At 44.8% G+C, this 21,452-nt stretch overlaps 1 protein-coding gene across 2 annotated transcripts in view; it reads right to left on the bottom strand.

The window, feature by feature from the left end:
• The window catches only part of LOC308328641 (neurotrypsin), a 43,755-nt gene extending 29,023 nt beyond the window's left edge, over positions 1 to 14,732 (bottom strand). For both annotated transcript variants that reach the window (XR_013965317.1, XM_080782619.1), the window contains exons 1-2: positions 14,065 to 14,732; positions 9,776 to 9,815 (exon numbers count right to left, since the gene is read on the bottom strand). Coding sequence is in view for 1 of the 2 variants with exons in the window: in XM_080782619.1 (XP_080638745.1) it covers positions 9,776 to 9,815; positions 14,065 to 14,220 (196 nt within the window). In the remaining variant the exon portion in view is untranslated. The remainder of the gene's footprint in view (positions 1 to 9,775; positions 9,816 to 14,064) is intronic.
• Between the last annotated feature and the right edge of the window lie 6,720 nt (positions 14,733 to 21,452).

The following is a 21,452-nucleotide window of genomic DNA, read 5'->3' as shown; positions in this document are numbered from 1 at the left end:
CTTCTGGGGGGGCGTGGAACAACATTATTTTCAGCTTCTCCCTTTGCTAAAACACCCTGGACAACACTCCACACATCCCAGACTCTTCTCCTTTCCCTAAAACACCCTGGACAACGCTCCACACGTCCTAGACTCTCCTCCCTTCTCTAAAACACCCTGGACAACACTCCACACATCCCAGACTCTTCTCCTTTCCCTAAAACACCCTGGACAACGCTCCACACATCCCAGACTCTTCTCCCTTCCCTAAAAGACCCTGACAACGCTCCACACGTCCTAGACTCTCCTCCCTTCTCTAAAACACCCTGGACAACGCTCCACACGTCCTAGACTCTCCTCCCTTCTCTAAAACACCCTGGACAACACTCCACACATCCCAGACTCTTCTCCTTTCCCTAAAACACCCTGGACAACGCTCCACACGTCCTAGACTCTCCTCCCTTCTCTAAAACACCCTGGACAACACTCCACACATCCCAGACTCTTCTCCTTTCCCTAAAACACCCTGGACAACGCTCCACACGTCCTAGACTCTCTACTCTTCCCTAAAACACCCTGGACGATACTACACACGCCCTAGACTCTAATAATAATAATTATGAGACAGAGAGAGATGTGGCGAAATACAGAAAGAGAGAGAAGATGAAAGGACGATGGATGAAAGAGAGAGACACACATGGAGGGAAGAGGACAAGCGGAGGGTGCTTAATGTTACTTCTTCAGACAGGTGTTGAGATATGAGAACACACACACACACACACACACACACACACACACACACACACACACACACACACACACACACACACACACACACACACACACACCTCTAACTGTAACCATCACCACACTACATACCTAACCTTCAACCCTACAGCCTGCTGTAACTGTAACTCCAGGTCTTAACCCTAAGCCATGCTGTTGAAATGTGAGGAGCAGTAATGTCCTCACTGTGTGGAGGCCAGGGTAAACCCTCTTGTGTAATATTGCTTAATTATATTATAGAATGTGAATACAGGCAGCCGGGAGATAGATAACAGAGGTACATGTGACAACCACTGCCACCATAGACTGGAACTCACCTATATGCTTTCTATGGCATAGGCAGCTCCCGGCAGGATCCGCTGGGAGAAACTAGACGCAGCTGCAGGACATGAGACTAATTAATTAGAGCGACAGAGAGAGAGAGGAGTGTGTGTACGTGTGTGTGTGTGTGTGTGTGTGTGTGTGTGTGTGTGTGTGTGTGTGTGTGTGTGTGCTTGTGTGTCAATTTAACGAAGGTGCAGACGATCAGTAATCAGCAGAGAGAGAGAGAGAGAGAGAGAGAGACGATTGCGCTACTGTATGCCAAATTGAAGTGGACTCGGCCCCATACTTTTGAGTGGTGCAACCACTCCTAGGCTATAGACAGCTACGTGTGTCCCTGGGTCTGTCCCTGTGTCCCTGGGTCTGTCTCTCCGAGCACGGAAATAGCGTTATAGCGTTTGTTCACCACCAAGTGTCACTGTTCACTGTTGCACAGCCTAACACACAGACACACACAGGCCAGAGGAGGGCTCGTACAGTACAGTACAGTACAGTACAGTACAGTACAGTACAGTACAGTACAGTACAGTACAGTACAGTACCACTCACTTCAGACGGGTCTGATATTTTTTATCCCTGGAAATAAAAACGTCTGGGTTTCCGAGGCTACTGCCACCATGACTCATCATATTTAACCAATGTTTCTCAAAGGGACCCTTGGGGTTTCCTTGAGAGGGGTTCCAAAGGGACTCTTACAGGGGTGTAACTCTGAGAGTGTACAAATGGGGTTCTGTGGGTACACTCTCGGAGTAATAAAGGGGGCGGGGGGGGGGGGGGCTTAATTAAAAAGGTTTGAGAACCTCAGGATTAAATCACTGCCACCATGACTCATCATCATCAGTGATGAGTCATCGGATTAAAGCGCTGCACCCATGATGACTCATCAGAACAGAACCACCGCCAACGAGCACCGAGCTCTGCTCCAATCAAACGCAAAGCTTTGCGGTTCCCTCTAAACAAACAAACAAAAAGATCTCTTACATCTACCCCCCCCCCCCCCCCACTGAGGATGTGTATAAAACACTAGGCTAGCTGGCAGCTTGCTGAAAAGGTGTTTCTTTTATTTCTCCCGGCGCAGGGGGTTAGCTCATGAAGTATTTTGTACTGTGCTTACTGTAGCCTCTTGGGGGGGGGTGTCTTCTCTGCCAGAGAGCATTAGAAGTGTTTTGGACGACATGCAGTGTGAGATATCTTATACTGCAATATAGCAAGTCATGCCTGCATGTGTAACCTTTCCGTTCCCCCGTCCCCAGACGTATCCAGGCCGGCAGAGCTAGGCAGACACATGAGGAGAACTGAATCAGTACACCTTTTTTTTTGCCAAGTCTTATTATGAGCGTCTTGGGGTCTTATTTCTGTAAAGTCGGTGGAAACATTGGTATAGAGTTGTGGGTTGCAGATTTTTCCCGAGCTTGAATCTAAAGTGTAGTTGCTCGTTTTGGACTTTCCTTCCGAATGTTGTCTTTCCTGACCCTGAAAGGGTTGAAGAACCACTGATGTATTGTGCAATGTGCAGCGTACTTCTTTCAGGCATACATTTCTCCATGTCTTCCATCCTAACCTCTTTCCCCAGCGCATGTGCGCGCATGCACACGCACACACTGTCACACACACACACACACACACACACACACACACACACACTTGATAGAGTTCACCCAGTGAGACATGCATGCCTACATGGGTGCTCCTACTGTGGGAGGTGGTTTATGGGTGATGGTATAAAGGTTATGCGTACGCATGCACGCACACAGTATACTGTATATACAACAATAACAGAGTCATGCCATGTGAACACTATAGCATAGTAGTAGTGAAGACATCCAGAACAGAGCTTAATGGCCAGTCGGTGGGAGGATGGTGTGAGACGAGGGGTCAGGGGGTCAGCGGGGGGGCCGGCAGAGAAGCAAGCGGGCCCTTGTTGAGGTGGAAGGGCCCTGGAGCTGTCTGTCCATCATTACCATAAATTACACCACGTGAAAGTACAGGCATCTGGGAGGAATCCACAGCTGTCTGTGTGTGTGTGTGTGTGTGTGTGTGTGTGTGTGTGTGTGTGTGTGTGTGTGTGTGTGTGTGTGTGTGTGTGTGTGTGTGTGTGTGTGTGTGTGTGTATGTGCGCATGTGTGCGTGCGAACGGCACAGTAACTCTGTGAGCACAGCGGCGTGGGATGCGTTTTGGCGATGGTATCAGGTTCAGGTATTCCACACACATGCAGGGAAATGCCCGAAGTAGCGTAGAGAGACAGTATTTATCTTTATCTGTATTTATCTTTATGGTGGTCGATCCCACAGTGTCTGGTCCACAGTTTGTACCCCAATACTGTATATCAATTACTGTCCTAATGCCCTTAACACACAGCGCGCTCTCTCCCTCTCCCCTCTCCCTCTCTGTCTCTCAGATTTTTGAGGGGCGCTAGCCCCTCCTATATACAGTAAAAGTAAATTAAAAAAAAATTGACGTTACACTTTCACTGCCATCTTTGAGACATCTCGTTATTTTCTGTTTCTGTTGGTAGTCATGGCAGCCAGTTCCCACCTGACAATCTCTGTATCGTTCCAATTTCACGCATGCGCACACCACTCGTGCTCATGACAACACACAGGTACACGGACATTGCTGGTTGTAGGAGTAGTTGCACCACTCAAAATGATCTAAAATAAAGGGATTTAAGAACATTAAACCTCGGCTGTTGCCTGAGCCCAGTGCATTCTGCCAACATCCGGTCCAGGACTTTGTCACTCTCTCTGCTTAGCACTTCGCCAACGCAAGTCTATGTAGAAGAGCCGCCGTTGGACCGGCAAGAAGTGAACGGAGTTGTCATAACTCTATCGTATTTCAATGTCTCTGTAGGATGTTAGCCTCGTTTAGTTTTCAATGTCTCTGTAGGATGTTAGCCTCGTTTAGTTTTCTCTGTAGGATGTTAGCCTCGTTTAGTTTTCAATGTCTCTGTAGGATGTTAGCCTCGTTTAGTTTTCAATGTCTCTGTAGGATGTTAGCCTTGTTTAGTTTTCAATGTCTCTGTAGGATGTTAGCCTCGTTTAGTTTTCAATGTCTCTGTAGGATGTTAGCCTCGTTTAGTTTTCAATGTCTCTGTAGGATGTTAGCCTCGTTTAGTTTTCAATGTCTCTGTAGGATGTTAGCCTCGTTTAGTTTTCAATGTCTCTGTAGGATGTTAGCCTCGTTTAGTTTTCAGAAGAAAAACATCCCATCCCACTCATACATCACATTCCATGCTCAGCCAATAATCAGCTGAGCACATTCCATGCTCATACAGACACACACACACACACACACACACACACATACGCGCGCACACACACACACACACAAAGCTGTGCGTAGGAACGGCTAGCACCGCTCACCGGCCAAACAAGTCAGGACAAGTGGCACAGGGATTTCACTTCTAGTGATTTTTACTAGTCGACTAGTTGAATAATCGACTAGTTGCTGAAACCCTAAATAGGAGTGGGAGCTAACAGAGGGGGAGACATCCGTGTTGTCCACTGTGTTCTCAGGCGGTTCTATCGGCCAGTCTACCTGAGCCACTGCCGCCCGTACGACCATACAGACCTCAAAGCTATAATGAGCGGGGAAACACACACACACACACACACACACACACACACACACACACACACACACACACACACACACACACACACACACACACTTTGAAATCAGATCAATATCAGTGAAGAGCAGAGATGAATCAAGCTAAAGAGAGATGGAATGGAAACATAAAAGCTGTTTTTTTTCTTCAAAGTTGTTTTTGGGGTGGGGTGGAGTAGGGGGAGGGGTCATTTGGTGGCCATGGCGGAACGTTGTGTCTTTTGGCCGTGGATGAGATGGATTTATGGACCAGAGGGAATGGCTGACTGGCACTACACCCAGTGGGGTGGGCTAAGCATTGGTTCCCAACCATTTTATACTGAATAGCCGGGGAGCCACAGGCCCAAAAGCTGGGTTTAACCTGTGACGTCATGCCGTACTTTGTATTTGTGTTTGTTCTATTAATTTGGTCATTAAGGTCCACAGAATTAGAGGTCTGCTCTGCCGGAAACATTGCGAAAAAGAAGTTATGGCCATTTTTGTATACCACACCATATAGACAAATAAGGTGACATTTTCCAAATGTCATCATGCTTTAAGCTTTGACAATTGTACCATGTCAAACTAGGGGTTTTTCATTATTCTGAATCCATTCCAAGCATTAATTTTGCACGAAAGACACTCCTTGGTCTAAATTCGGCCAAAGCCACTTGCCAAAATGTGCCCCAATGTGCTGACCTCATCACATTTGTCCTGACCTCATCACATTTGTGATGACGGCTATGGCCGTTTTTAGGCCGTTTTTCATGCAAAACAAATGCTTGGAATGGATTCAGAATCATGAACATTTCACAATTATCACATGCTACTTAAAGCATGATGAAATTTGGGAAATTTTGCCTTATATTGGTTGTCTATGGTGTGGTATACAAAAAGGTCCGTAACTCTTTTTTCGCGATGTTTCCGACACAAATAAAAAGTACGTCCTGTCCAATTTTGGGCTAGAAGTACCACCCTAAGAAAATATTTGGCTCTCCAAGTACTACTATAATAACTGATGTTAAAATACAGGAGCGTATTTTGTTCCATTCCTAAGCCAATAATGCTGCTGCTCTGACAAAATCACTAATCAGCACAACTGATGATATTTCTAATGTGATTAATCCGTTCTCAAATCTTCTATTGGCTAGGTGTGCTGTCATGCTCCTTTCAGCACGGCTGAGTAACACCCAGCGCGTAGCGTGTTAGTTCAATGTTTGTTTTGTAAACGCATTGACAATGAAGGGAGAATTGACGTCATAATGTGTCATTTACAACATATTGTCTCTTTATTGTTAATGGCGTTTAATGTTTGTGTTTGCACCGTTTGTTTTACATCGCCATTACTAATCATGAGTTAGACTTTAATATATTAGCGCCCCTCACTTCACACGGGTGTGATTTTTTTATCCTTTTTTTGGGTGGACTGCTCTGTGTACCAGCGGAGGGGGGCTCAAGTACTAAAGTAACGGTGGTTGGGACTGACAACCACAGAGATGAAGGAACAGTAAAGAGAGAGAGAGAGAGAGAGAGAGAGAGAGAGAGGTTTACAAGGAGAGAATGACAAAGATTAGAGGAGAGGAGACAAGAGAATTAAGCAATCAGGTTGATGAAAACAAGCCCAAAAGAAGCGACTAGCCTATATTATGCCAAACCTTATAAAAATAGGCTATTTGAAAGATAACCCATCCACAAGCTGAGAACACGTTGCAACACTTCTGCTATTTTCAACAAAAAATAAATAAATAAATAAGCGGACAAAATGTCACAGTCATGAAAAAATGCCATGAAACATTTTAACCTCACAAATCTGGTGCGGGGGTCCCTGGCACAAAATATGTGGTCAAGCCCACCCCCCATGCAACCTATAGGCCTACCAATATCTTTTTATTTTACAGAAAAACAAGCCCAATGTCGCTTATAATAAGCGGACATGGTACAGGTTTTAGTTCCGACATACTATTGGTCCGACTGTCATTAGACCGACAACCTTCCTCAAACCCTATGCTAACCCTAACCGCAAGCACGGGAGCAGCACATGTCCGACCATTGTTTCCGCATGTCGGTCCGTTGGTGTGTCTAATCTGCGCGTGCATCCCAGCAACACTGGTAGAGAGAGGCTGAGTGAGGACAGACAGCGAGAGAGAGAGAGAGAGAGAGAGAGAGAGAGAGAGAGATATATATATATATATGGTCTCCTCCTTGAACATCTCTCTCCATCTGACAATCTGTGCTCACATCAAAGCCTTCTAAATATGAACCCAGCCTATAGAGAGAAAGAGAGGGGGGGGGCTGTGCTTTACAACTACAAGCTATTCTCGTGCTTTTTAATGTCACCAGAAAATGTCAAATCCTTCTGAAATAACAAAGTTATTATCTCACACATCACACAAAAACGGGCCTCCGAATGTGCAGACCAAAGCGATATTTCACAGAGAACTTTTTTTCAGGTTGCCTTTCCAAACACGGTTTGCCGGCTTAGAGCAGTGATTCCCAAACCTTTTAGCTCAACACTCCTCGACCCTAGAGAAAATAACCGATCTACAAGCTCTCAATGTGGCACATCGTGACTGGATTTTTTTCCCCCATATATATTCTCTTGAAAAAAATCTTTTGAAATAATGAAATGTTTTCAAATAAGAGGACTGAGACCCCATTAGAGCTGAAGTTGACCAGAAAGAGAACGGGGTCCTCTTTCAGATGAACCGCCCCTTTTCTGCTGGTCCCTTCTGGGTTTGGTTCGTTTACTGCAAGTCAAATAGATAAGCAGGCAAACAAATGTTCTGTTCAATTGTTTATTAAACAATAAGCTGTGTGGTCTCTTCTCTTTCGGACCCTCCCAAGAAAATGAAACATTTGCTCCCTCCACATAACAAAATGCATGTGTCCAGAGTAGACTAGGTTTGTGTGTGTGTGTGTGTGTGTGTGTGTGTGTGTGTGTGTGTGCGTGTGTGCGTGCGTGCGTGCGTGCGTGCGTGCGTGCGTGCGTGCGTGCGTGCGTGCGTGCGTGCGTGCGTGCGTGCGTGCGTGCGTGCGTGCGTGCGTGCGTGCGTGCGCGTGTGTGTGTGTGTGTGCGCACGCGCGCGTGTGTATGTGCGTGCGTGCGTGCTGAATGTTAGGTGTTCCATCTCTCTCTCCATGAAACGAATTACCATCTGGTTGAGTTTGTAGTTCCTAAGAGAGGGATTATATAGATGTTCCTTTACGGTTCCCTCTGGTCTTAATGGTCCAATTCCTTAAATGATTCCCATTCCAAATGCACCCTTACAGGTCTATGACTCTGAGAGTGTACAAATGGAACTATTTGTACACATCAAATCAAGATTTATTAATATAGCACATTTAAAACAATCGAGATTGACCAAAGTGCTTTACACAATAAAATCTAGAAACAGTTATGCGTATATAAAATACAAAAACATCAAACAATTATGAATGTGCACACACATAACAAGAAATGACAACAATAAAATAAATCAGGAATGATCAAAGGCCATAAGAAGAGACTAAAATAGTTCAATGGACTGACCACTTTTGATATAAAAAGGGAGGATATTCCAGAGAATGGGTGCTGCAACAGCGAAGGCACCATCACCTCTAGATCAAATCATTCCTATGGGGTGCTCAGCCAATCAAATCATTGCTATAGGGTGCTCAGCCAATCAAATCATTGCTATGGGGTGCTCAGCCAATCAAATCATCGCTATGGGGTGCTCAGCCAATCAAATCAAGAGCCGCAGCCAAGGAGCGGTGAGCTGCAGCCGTGCCATGCTCGGGAATCATTTGATTAGTAGATTTGACCACCCAATCCAACCCATTGATGCTGAGTGCCAAGCAGGGAGGCATTGGGTCCCATATTTGCAGTCTTTGGTATGACCCGGCCGGGGATCAAACCCCCGACCTCCCAGTTTCAGGGCGGACACTCTAACCACAAGGCCACTGAGCAGGTGTAAGAGCAAACTGGCACTGTGTCTGTCAGGCACCAGAAACTGGCACATAGCAACATGAGGATGGCTGCATGGCACTGTGTCTGTCAGGCACCAGGAGAAACTGGCACACAGAGCAAACTGGCACCGTGTCTGTCAGGCACCAGGAGAAACTGGCACACAGAGAAAACTGGCACTGTGTCTGTCAGGCACCAGGAGAAACTGGCACACAGAGCAAACTGGCACTGTGTCTGTCAGGCACCAGGAGAAACTGGCACACAGAGAAAACTGGCACTGTGTCTGTCAGGCACCAGGAGAAACTGGCACACAGAGCAAACTGGCACTGTGTCTGTCAGGCACCAGGAGAAACTGGCACACAGAGCAAACTGGCACTGTGTCTGTCAGGCACCAGAAACTGGCACATAGCAACATGAGGATGCCAGAGCAAACTGGCACTCAGAGCCAACCCAAAGGCACACCACCTATGTAGACACACTGCAGTGCGACAGACAGTGGAGCTCGCAACTAGGGATGGGACGATAATCGTTATCATAGTTTATCGTCATGAACAAGAATATACAAAATACGCTCACAATAATCGCATCACAGATATTTTAATCATGTATCATGTTCCGTCATACACTAGGATGAATCAGCTTTTGTTGGCCTACACTCAACGATCATAAGAGTTTTTACCTTATTGGATATGGTATACGGTGGAGACTGGACAGAACAGGTAAGACATCATGCCAGCCAGGAATTGAACCAGTGACTCACTCTCAGGCATTAGAGCTCATGTGGTACGTGTCCTCTGCTCTTTTATCGGGTCGAGTCGCCACACGATGACCGATTTAAAAACTCTTAAGAGAATTGAGGTCCCTGGCCCGCTGTCAACGTGCACATTAAATATTACGCTGATCGGCCTATTACTATGCAAGATATTAACGCGCGCGTGCACACACACACACACACACACACACACACACACGCACACGGGGGTGTAAACATGTTCTCCTGGGGATAAAATTAACGATGTAGAGTGGTCTAAATATGCACTGTAAGCGCAAGCATACTGTATAGCACAGTAAGTGGTGGCATAATAAACACTGTGTCCCTCAGGATAATAAAATGTAGGTTAATTCTAATTGGAAAAACGCACGTAAGGAAAACTCACCAGCACTCTGCAGCGTGTTCAAATAGCCTTCTTGAGGGACCTGGCGGAGCAAGATAGCATTTAGAAATGTTTAATCAAGCACACATTACATTATAGCCTAGTCACTCAATTTCCATGTTTGCTTCATCAATAATGTTCAATGCAATTCATTCCATATTCAAGAGCTGCCTGCACGGCGTGCACGTCACAGTACAATAAGTTCAAACACCAGTAAACAGTGTTCAATTTCAATTCCATTCAAAGGAGCTTCATTGGCACGAGAATATGATGTTTACAGTATAGGCTACATTGACGATGCAAGTGTCAGAAACACAATTTGAGGAAAAAAGTTGGAGTTGGAGTGGTACAGCTTTGTGTAAACGGGGCTGTCACATTGCAACTTACAAAACCACTAATGTTCATTCGCTGTTAGAAAGTCATATATAGGACATAGAAGCTTTTTGCTTGCAGCAATTTTTCAGGATTCCGCAGTCACTTTTGGGACAATTAGCAGCCATTTCACAATAAATGGGGCAGCTTTTTCTCAACATACTGCAGACTGGAGGACTTTTTTTTTTGCCCATTTTCTGTCTATCTTCATGTAATTGGTCCTCACTACTAATGCTCATTATAAGATGGAACCAGATTTCGGTCTACTCTCTGTGTCTCAGAGGAGGGCTCTGTCTTCCAGTGACATCATCAGTAGGCAGGTTTGCTCATTTCTATTTATTCATGCTAGAACAATTAACGGCTTCTAATTCAGCATGTTAACTTTCCAGGAACAGACATCCTGTAATTTCTATTAGCTTGGACCGATGAGGTCACTGATGGGCAGGATTCTGAACTGCCCACACAGCCCACCAATGAGACAGAGTGAGTAGATTCAGACACCTAAAGTGATATCATTTCTAAATTTGAGCAATAATTATGCAGCACTAGTTGCTAGTTGGCTGTCCAATTCATTTTACTCTTGTTTTTTGCTTTGATGCACTTTGATGTTGTCCAACAGTAGTTGGCTCCAGGTGTTCCAGAATCCAGACTAAAGGGATTTCATGGGAAAAAACAAGAATCGTGATCTCAATTCTAGAAAATTTGAGCAAGAATCGTAGCAGCGGCACTAGTAGCGAGTGGGAGTTTAATATGGTATCTCATAATAATGAGCATCCTGGTCCACATCCAGATTTCCTCCTCTTCTTCAAGGCAAGACATGTTGGTCTGATTGTCCAACCCCTCTTCTGTTTGTAATCTATTCCAATGGTTCCCAAACTTTTTCACGTCAAGGACCCCCAAATTGACACTAATTAGCCCACGGACCTCCATTTGAAAAGATATGCCAGGGACCCCCAAAAGAGAAGATTCTTAAGGCTCTAACAGTGATTTTCAACCATTTTAATTTCAAGGACCCTGCAGTTTGACATGCATTAGGCTACGGACCCCCATTTAATGGCATTTCTATCTCTGGAACCCCAATCTATATTGTAAAATCAATGTTAATTTAACTCTGAGAGTGTACAAATGGAACCGTTAGGGTCCATTTGATTCAATGAGTACACTCTCTGAGTTACAGACCCATAAAGGTCCATTTGGTTCCAAATTATTATTTATCTGGGGAGTGGGGACCCCCTGGAACTCTCTCAAGGACCCCTAGGAGGTTTGGGAACCACTGGTCTATTCAATCGGCCTACAGGTCAGGGCTATATGGAGGACGTGAGAGGGCAGCAGCTGCAGCAGACATGACGTCAATATGGGCAGCCGACTGAATAGAATGCTGAAGAAGAATTACCCAGGGGTTAATTTAAGTGGCGTTTATTTTATGACCCCCCCCCCCCCCCCCCCCCCCCCCCAGACGGCTGAAATCAATACGGTCATGCGTGGGAGGAAAATAGACCACTATACATAATATGTCTGGAAGTGTTATGTTGTGTTGTCATGGCTGTCCTTCCTTATTCCGTTAGCTGTGGAAGGAGCTGTCAACAACGGTGGTGGGAACTGGAAGTAACCATAGTAGTAGACTGTCAGGGGAAGAAACCTCTGATCTCCATAAAATTCAAACCTTTTGTTTTGTGGGGGGGGGGGGCTTTCGTAGATGACTGTTGGGCTTGTAGATCTGCTACTTTTTCCAAACTATTTGGCAAGTTTTGTTAAACTGTGTGAAATGGGCCGTACTTAAGTAGGCCTACTTTCACTTTGGTGTAAAAGTATATTCTGATTCTAATACATTTTTACTCAAATTGATTTTATTTGTAACAGATTATGCTATTTCTACATTAGTCTCTTACTACCTTTAAACATAAGTAACACATCAGATTCTTTATGGGCGGCAGTGGCTCAGGGGTATAGTAGAGCAGCCGGATGGGAACCACGAGGTTCCCAGTTCGAACCCGGGCTCCCCCAGAGTTAGACGAACTGTCCTATTGACCAAGACTCGGAACCCCTAATTGCTCCTGATGAGCAGGTTGGTGCCTTGCATGGTTTCCATCTGTATATGAATAGTGTGTGAATGTAATGCACAATCTATGTAAAGCACTTTGGAGTGCAATATAAATGCACCGTTTAGCCTACTACCATTTACAGGTCTGTAAAAGTGTGTACAAAATGGAACCAAATGGACCCTTTTTGTGCATGCACTCTCAGATGTATGGGGTTGGAATAAAGACACACTTACCCCTTCTCCACCGGTTGGTTCCCAATGGGAACCAGTTCAGTTCTTTGTGGTTCTTAGTCCATGAGCCAGAGCTCCAAAATTGGAAGGAATTATGAATTGAGTGGGCAAACCTATACCTATATTAAATTGTTTATACGATAAATATAAGTAAATTAATATATGATAACCCTTCCACAGTAGTAGCTTTTTCATATTTTTTGCATATTTTCCTATATAATGCCTTATTTGCATATTTCATGGTGATAACAATTTAATATAGGTATGGTTTTGCCCACTCAATTCCTAAATTAACGTTCCAATTTTGGAGCTCTGTCTCATGGACTATGAAGCACAAAGAACTGAACCGGGAACCAAGTGGTGGAAAAAAGGGGTCTTTGAGGAGCAGTGCAAGTGACTGACTGGGGGCGTGGCCCGTGGGGGCAGCCATACTCTGTCAGCCTTCTCTAATGAGCTGTCAGTGTCACAAGATAAGCAGACACTAGTTTATGCAGCTTCTTGGTCCTCCTGGGTTGCCTGCCCCGGAGCGTCGATCCTGCAAGTTAACAGGAAAGCAGCATGCTTCCTCACGGTTTAACAGGAGATCTGAAGGCCGGGGTCTGCGGTCTGTACCTTGTAATGAGACCCCCGCTCCCCACGGGGGCTTTACGCATTGGCAGCAGGATTTAAGGGGGTTTGGTGAAGGTACATTTGTAAAGAAACCTGAGAGATATTTATAATAATAAAGCTGTTAAATGATTACAGGAGGTGGCAACATCTTTTTTTTTTTTTTCATCTCCACCGTGGAGTCCAAGGTGGAGATTTTTTTTAAAGAATCACACCCGTGTGAAGTGAGGGGCGCTCTTATCATTATACATCATACATCATCTCATAAACAACTGGATTTATGTGATTGGTTGGTTGGTTAATAACTTAATATTGGTCGTTAATGTTGGTCATATTTGGCGGACATTTGATTTCTAATTTCTCCTTTCATTGTCAATGGCAAATATACGTGTGGGGACAAAAGCTGTATATAGCCAAAAAAAAATCTTTAATCCAATGAGGATTCGGGATGTGCATCTTGAATTTGGCGCGATATAGTCATTAATCATTGAACATTCATAATTTCATAGCCCATATGAAGTTATGCCCGCGGGTACCGGCCGGGGCTCCCATGAGTCCCTTCCCATTCATTCACCCAAATGTGGTTATTTTTAAATTGTACAGAATAGGCTGTATGCTAATATCAAAGACATCCAAATCATATTGGCTTCAGTCCTAGCTATTTTCCCATAGACATAATACTGATAAGGGGCCAAGTATCCCAGTTCCAGATGAGGGAATATATATCTGGGCCAACACAGCCTAGTCAAAACTTCCCGACAAGTGGAAATAACAGGGCTTTCAAAGGCAATAAATATACACCGATAGATCAGGAAAAAAGCTATAAATTGAACTGACGAGTGACGACTGACCCCGCGGTATTTCCCTTTCGTTTTTATTATATAGGCTATCTACTATAATGGAATATGGCACTTTAGGTGTGTCAACAACACAATAAACAAGATAGGTGCATGGCATTATATACATGTGTTGATGTGCAAACTCTCATGCGTGACATTTATTCCTGGCCAAGAAGAAGAAAGCCAAGTGTAACATAACTCACCTCTCCGGCTAGTCCACAGACGCAGACAGGCAGCAGCAGACAAGCAGCAAGCAGCTGCAAGAAGAGGAGGCAGCTCCTCTGCGTCTGCACAGCTTTATTCCTCAGAGTCTGATCCTCCATGCTGTGTTGTGTCATGTGTGTGTGCGAGACAGTCATTGCATGGTGTCGTTACTGTCGTACCTTGAGCCCTGCACTCCGTCCATTTGCCCCAATTCCTTTTATTTGAGAGGCAAAAAAGAGCGACGAAAACCGACGTCCCAAGACTCCCAACAAACAAAAAACAAACACACACACACCACTCACACAAACCGACCCGTATACGTTGCTTGTTTCGACCCCAAGTTTACGCACGGCGGGGGTAAGCAAAGTGGCGTTTGAATCCTCTCGGGCCGGGGAGGGGAAACGGCGTGTTTTAGTTTAGTATTCCGGTGTGACTGTGCGTGCTGCCTGGACTGGTAGATATAAATATGCTGCACAACCCGAGGAAAGGAAACCTCAAACTGACGCTCCTCGTGAGGAAAGCAGATACCACCGGTGAGAGAGAGAGAGAGAGAGAGAGAGAGAGAGACGATCGGTCCGTTGCGCGCAGATACACACACAGAAACACGCTCGTCCAGACCAGAATATCCACATAAACACACTAGACACACTGTCACACACACACACAGAGACACTGTAGCCTACACGCGCACTGTCAGTCCACATAAACATGTACACACTCACACATACTTGAACGCACACACCCAGAAGAACAAACCATTGGATTGGTGCGCTGCGTAAAGGGGCGTTGCCGCGTGGCAGTAGCGCACAACACTGACACGCGGGGTCATGTTGAGGGTCGAGAGTCGTACATGCACATCATTCATAACTTCTGTGGGGCCGCGTGCACGCGCGCGCGCACACACACACACACACACACACACACACACACACACACGTTTTAAATGAGTGTTTGTTCAGTTAAGTACTCTCTCCTCATCTCTCCAGGTCTTTAGTATGTTCGGGTCGGGATACCAGTTTCATCCAATCGGGAGAGCGCAAATCATACAGGAGGATACAGAAAAGTGCAGTCTAGAAGATGAATGCGAAGGCGGGCAAACAAATCTTTTCTATATGACCATGGGGGATAGAGCCCAACAAGCTTGACGCTTCTCCCTAGCCCTTTTTCAGGGTCTTGGACAATCTATCCGACTATTGTTGTAGGCTATATATTACAGAATTGTTTTTGTCAAACCCGGGACTCCCATGTGGAAAGCCAACATCTTAAGTTCTTAACCACTAATCGAAAGAGATATCTCTATGGTTTAGAGGGGGGTTTTAGACTTTTTAGGCCATCAGGCTCAGAGCAACTCTGCTAGATATTTACACATTTAGAGTGCGGTGCGGTGCGGTAAAGCACAAAGTCAGTAACGACGGAAGTTAATTGGAGATCCATGCCCCAACCGGCTATGCAATACCCGTTGTACCCGTGTCAGAGTACCTGTTCCACCCATCTGTCTGTGTCCCTTTTATGCCTGGACATTTCTTTATCTGTCTCTCTGTGTCCCTTTATTCCTATATTATATGGAGTTATGTGTCAGGCATTCCAAAATATGGAGTGTTGTGATGTCAGAACAGGCCAGCTCCATATATGGACCCTGGGCAGGGGCTCTGTCCAGAGACCGGGCAGAGGCCTTTTGTGGCGGTTCTGGACAACCGTGGGTCAACTGTGGGTCAACCGACTCGACACCAGGCACTGCACTCCTTGTGGGGGTGTGGAACGTGTGTGTCGAATTTGAAGTCGGTGGGGCGAACGGTTCCACGAGTTACGTGGATTACAGCCGTACACACAGACAGACAGAGACATGGTGCATTAATAGATAGATTTCCTTTGATCCACTTGTCCAATGACAACTTGTCCGAACTGAACGGAACTGAGCATGAAAACTAGTGAAATTCAAAGTGATGACACAAAGAAATGGGCAGACAAGTGGAACTAGCTACGCTATCAAATTGAAACTGATAAATGGGTTTTTTATCTCTCCAAGAAATATCACTAAACTAAAGCATCTGGAATCCCCCTTCAAAGACCCCTTGGGGTCCCCACCACAGAAGTAGACCCCGTGATGAGAATAAGTTCTGTAGCAGAGGGGCTCTTAAGATGCTTCATAGCTCTGTTTCCACCTGGGTTGGTACCCATTTGTGGGTCACGGACTGATTTGTATGGGTCACAACTCGAGTAAAAATCCCATTTTCTCCATTTTTCAAGGGATTTTGAATAATAGAGAATAATAAATAAGTCGTGAAAATAGCTGATCTACAAGATCTTAGCGCGGTGCGAAGCGACACGTTGTGCACATGTAGATCAACTATTTGCACTATAGTTTGGGTCCCGGGCAAACGTCTAATCTCTCTTTTGGGTCTCGACCTGAAAAGTTTGTGAAACCACAATCTGCTTTTTATCAGTTTTTACTCACATTCATCCCTCCAGTTAATGCATGTTAACAGTTACAGACAGTACACTGTATACTGTATGCATGGAGTTCCTGTGACATGAGTAGTGTTAAAGCGTGATTCGGTCTAAGCTAGAAACAATGGAAAATGGAAGCACTTTGAAGACAACTCAAACCACATGTGAACGACCATGCAATGCTATATCTGCAGCACGGCAGTATTGCAAATAGGTTGCAGATGATGCAAAACATGGACTGACTTATGACCTGATAGTGACTACTGCTGGAAGAATGTGCACCGAATGTGCAAAGCAGCCTGCTTTGGTGTGTAGATACAGGTATACTAGGGCTGCAGCTATCCAAGATTGTCTTAGCATTTTTGTTATATCGCTTACTTTTTCAATCAATCGAATAATCAAAAAGGTCTGGTGGAAATAGCACATCTACAAGCTCACCCGTTGCATCTCAAACCCTCACCCCAACCTCCCACGGGGCAGCACACCTAAACCTAACCTTAAAGGAGAACTGACACGCCCCTCGGGAGCTAATAACTGCTATCAAACAATGCTATCATGATTCTGACGTCAGACTGGCGAAAGCTTTCCCCAACGACTTCTATGCGGGCTCGCCGGGCTTGGTGGCCGTGGTAGCATAGCAACTTATGCTACTATTTTGGTGTCACATTTAGCTTGAATACTGGGTGAAAGTCTCATTCAAAAAATTAATTTTTCGCAACATTGTTCAGGTGAACTGTGTGTTTATGCCTGTTCATTGTAATAATCAATATCGCTATGATTATTTTATTTATCGCCGCGTCGCTCCGCATGACAACATACAGTCTAGCCCGTCTCAGATGCAGGCTGCACACACACGGACGGACGGACGGACGTATAGTCTCTGGTCAGGTCCCCGCATTGAACTGGGCATGTGTGTACGCACACACACACACGGCTATAGTGCATGACAGCGGGGAAGAGAGCTACAGACGCCCGAGGCAGATTCCGTGCCATTGCGTGTGTGTGTGTGTGTGTGTGCGCGTACACACATGCCCAGTTCAATGCGGGGACCTGACCAGAGACTATACGTCCGTCCGTCCGTCCGTGTGTGTGCAGCCTGCATCTGAGACGGGCTAGACTGTATGTTGTCATGCGGAGCGACGCGGCGATAAATAAAATAATCATAGCGATATTGATTATTACAATGAACAAGCATAAACACACAGTTCACCTGAACAATGTTGCGAAAAATTAATTTTTTGAATGAGACTTTCACCCAGTATTCAAGCTAAATGTGACACCAAAATAGTAGCATAAGTTGCTATGCTGTGTGTGTACACACATGCCCAGTCCCCCGTAGAGGCTCATGATCTCGTCCGCAAGACTATGCCTCGGCATAGCGATATTTATTATTACAATGAATACAAACATAAACACACTATAGTTCACTTGAACAATGTTGTGGTAACTAACTACGGTATTACAGAGTGAGAGCGAGGGTGTACATGTCAGCCTGCGGCTGAGAGGGGAAAAGAACAGTAGTCGCGCTGCTCTCACAGCGGCCAGACAACAGCAGACCGTCCGTAGTCGCGACTGTCGCGCTGCGGGGCTGAGAGGTCTCAGAGCGGGCAGACAGGGGTGTTGGCGACCGGGGGAACATGGGACTCCAGTCCAAAATTTGCGCTTGTGCTGCAGTTCCCCTAAAAAACCCCACGCCAACCTCAATTGCATTCAAACTAAGCATTTCTGGCGAAAAAATAATTTTTTTCAATTACATTTATAGCCAATATGACGCTAAATGTACCGTCAAAAACGCTAGCCTGACCTATAGCCACTTGTTGCTAGCGCCGTAGCCCCGTTTCAAACTGTTTCAAACTGTTTTCAGTCAGACCACGTGATGTGCTGTACCACCCATATTAATTTCGGGGCATGTCAGCGGACCTTTAACCCTCTCCCAACCCTTAACGCACCCCTCACCAACCTTAATCCGGTCGCTTTAACGCACCCCTCACCAACCTTAATCCAGTCAGACCAATGCTATGTCTAACCAATGCTACGTCTAACCAAAGTATGCCTCCCTTGCATCGTTACTCATTGTCAATTTGTAGTTTCCTATTTCTTTATATTAATTATTATGAATATGAATTATGTAATGTTAATTAAATGATCAATGTTTTTATACTCAATTAAATAAATTTGTTTGACTAAACCGTTGCCCCCCTAGTGCTAGTATTTTGACTACAGTAGGTATAGGTGTTTCCCATTTGTGCATGTCAATCAGTAAGGTGTGGTCCAGCATAGCCTTATATGCACTAATAAATACTTGTATCTTTTAACACTGGGCTACACCTGCTGATAATGACATAGTGGACTGGGATGGAATCCAAACAAACCCCAGTAGGTAGGTGTTGAAACCCAAAGCAAACAAGTCGTATTAATGGGCCTTTCATCGTTATCAGTGCACGCTGATAACAGCCTACAAGGCTGAGAGCCAAACTCTCGATTTCCTGCCCACAAAAAAGGCCCAGTGGGACAACGTTTAAGGCCCACAGGCTGGCTGTTTTCCTTGGCAAACATTCACAGTTCCACACATGCTCTTAAAAGAAGATCATAATCGCCAGCTCCTCAAAGAGTCGATGACGCTCGGCTGGCAATCACTACATGTCAAAGATAATGACATTTTCTTGTCATATCTCTTTGAAACAGCTGAGGATTGTGTGCAGAGCTATTCTGGTCCCAACAAGGCATCTAAAGGGGGGGGGGGGGCTCGACAATGGCAGTAGAAAGACCCTCTCCAGCCCTCCCTGGCACCGCTGAACAAACGTACTCGACCCCCAGCAGTACTCGAGATTCAAGATTCAAAACTTTTTCTGGAATTTAAAAACACGAATTGATTAAATCAATTAATTACCAGCTGGCATTATTATTATCTGCGGGGGTCCGCTATAACTGCCTAAAAATCTAATTTCTGTGGTTAATTCATGATGCATTTTTACTACGTTTGGGTATCGGGGCTCCCCATCTAAACCTACATTGTATAGTCTAAACAAAGTACAATATTTGTTATGGATATTTCTAATTTTCTACCATTGGATTCTAATGGAGTGAAAGCCATAAGCTTCCAAATACTGTATCAAAGAAACATACGATATGATCTTGTGGGAGTATACAGTAGCTTTGCATCTTGAGCTGGGGGGGGGGGGTAGGCTGTGTGTCTGCAGTAAATATAGTGACATTTTTGCGTGTCCGGAGGCGGACAGACGACGTGACCAGGCAACAACACCAAGTTTACAAGCAGGTGAGGACGGAGGTCAGCCAGTGTCGAATAGTTTCACACCCCGTCTGACATCCACCGGGAAATGAGTACAAGGTCAAGACTGTTGAAGTGTGTGTGTGTGTGTGTGTGTGTGTGTGTGTGTGTGTGTGTGTGTGTGTGTGTGCACTGTGCAGTACACGGTCAACCTGTTGTAACAAGAAAATTCCGCTCCCTCCAGCTCCGTTATAATTACCTGTATAGTAGAATACATTATTTTTAAATTCATAAGTGGCAAATGCCCTACCCAAATATGTGCTAAAGACTGTAGAACCCTGAGTGTTCATTTTACTCCAGATTGTACAAATTAACTCTTGTTTGGGGTCCATTTGTACACCACAGATTTGACTGGGTATATGATTAACAAAATAACTAGCTAGGGACACATGTACATTTTGTATTTGATACCTCTCAACCCTTCAAAAAACCAAGTGGTTGAAGCTTCTTAAAAGTTCAGAAATCGGCAACTTGATTGAATGACGGGGATTGTGGCAGTGGAGGAAATGATCCCGTCCTGTTTGGCCCAGACCAGAGTAATCTAGTAAGAGAGTGGTGACACGCTTTGATCTCGCCGCAAAGCGGGTGCCTATGGGCGATAGTTCCAAACATTGCTCCTACTATGGCTGGAACTATTCCATTGAGATAGAATGAGCACTTCCGCATTCCATTTTGTCATTACTCTTTTACTAGATTACTCTGGCCCAGACATGCCAGAGGATGTGATAACCAGCCAGGCCGGGGGGAAATGGTTTGACCGGCGTGGGGTGGTTACGTTTAATGAGGGGCGGCCAGACACGGACAGACAAAACTAAAATAAGACATGCCCCAAACCGACAACAGTGAGGAAGCCTTCCTGACACACAGACTAAACACGCTGCCTTCCCATTCTGCCATGCGTGAGTCGCCATATGCAGAGTGCATCTAGACATTATAACTTCATTAGTGGAATGTAAATACACACGTATTTTTCTACCGTTGGATTCTAAGGGAAGGAAGATCCCTGAAGATAAGCTATAAAAGCTACAAAAGGTGGCAAAAGGAAAAGCCTCAAATAACTGGAACATCTGGAATATCATGACTGCATGCATTAAGCATTTTGAACATAGGTGGTTGGTGGTTTTCAACCTTTTTCCTACATTTCATATTTATTCAGCATTCGAGCTACAGACCACCATTTGATGAGGTTTAGCCAAAATGAACAATATTATGTTATTGTTTGGTAAGATTTGGTCCACAATTCCATACTGTTGATGTGGTACCATTAGAACAGGCACACGATCTAAATAAAATTACAAATCTACATTCCCTAATTGTGTCTCTTGTAAATTAAGTAAAGCAGATGTTTTACAATTACTTTAACTCTTGAGAGCATACAATGAAACGAAATGGTTTCATTTTACACTCATAAGAGTTAAAGATCTTTAAGGGTCCATTTGTCCACCTCCTGGAACCCACTCAAGGACCACTGGTATATGACGAGTCCGACATATCAATAAATAAAGTGTGGGCAGTTCAAATAGGAAATGTATTGTAACATAGATTAGGTCTATCAAATTCTCAAATGTATTGTAAAACATTGTACAAGGAGAACTTGTAGATTATATTTAGGTTATTTATGACATCAATATTGTTAATGTTTGATTTATT

The sequence above is a fragment of the Protomyctophum bolini genome (genome assembly GCF_963924005.1).
Source record: "Protomyctophum bolini genome assembly, chromosome: 14".
NCBI lineage: Eukaryota > Metazoa > Chordata > Actinopteri > Myctophiformes > Myctophidae > Protomyctophum > Protomyctophum bolini.
This window is presented reverse-complemented; position numbering and strand designations above follow the sequence as displayed.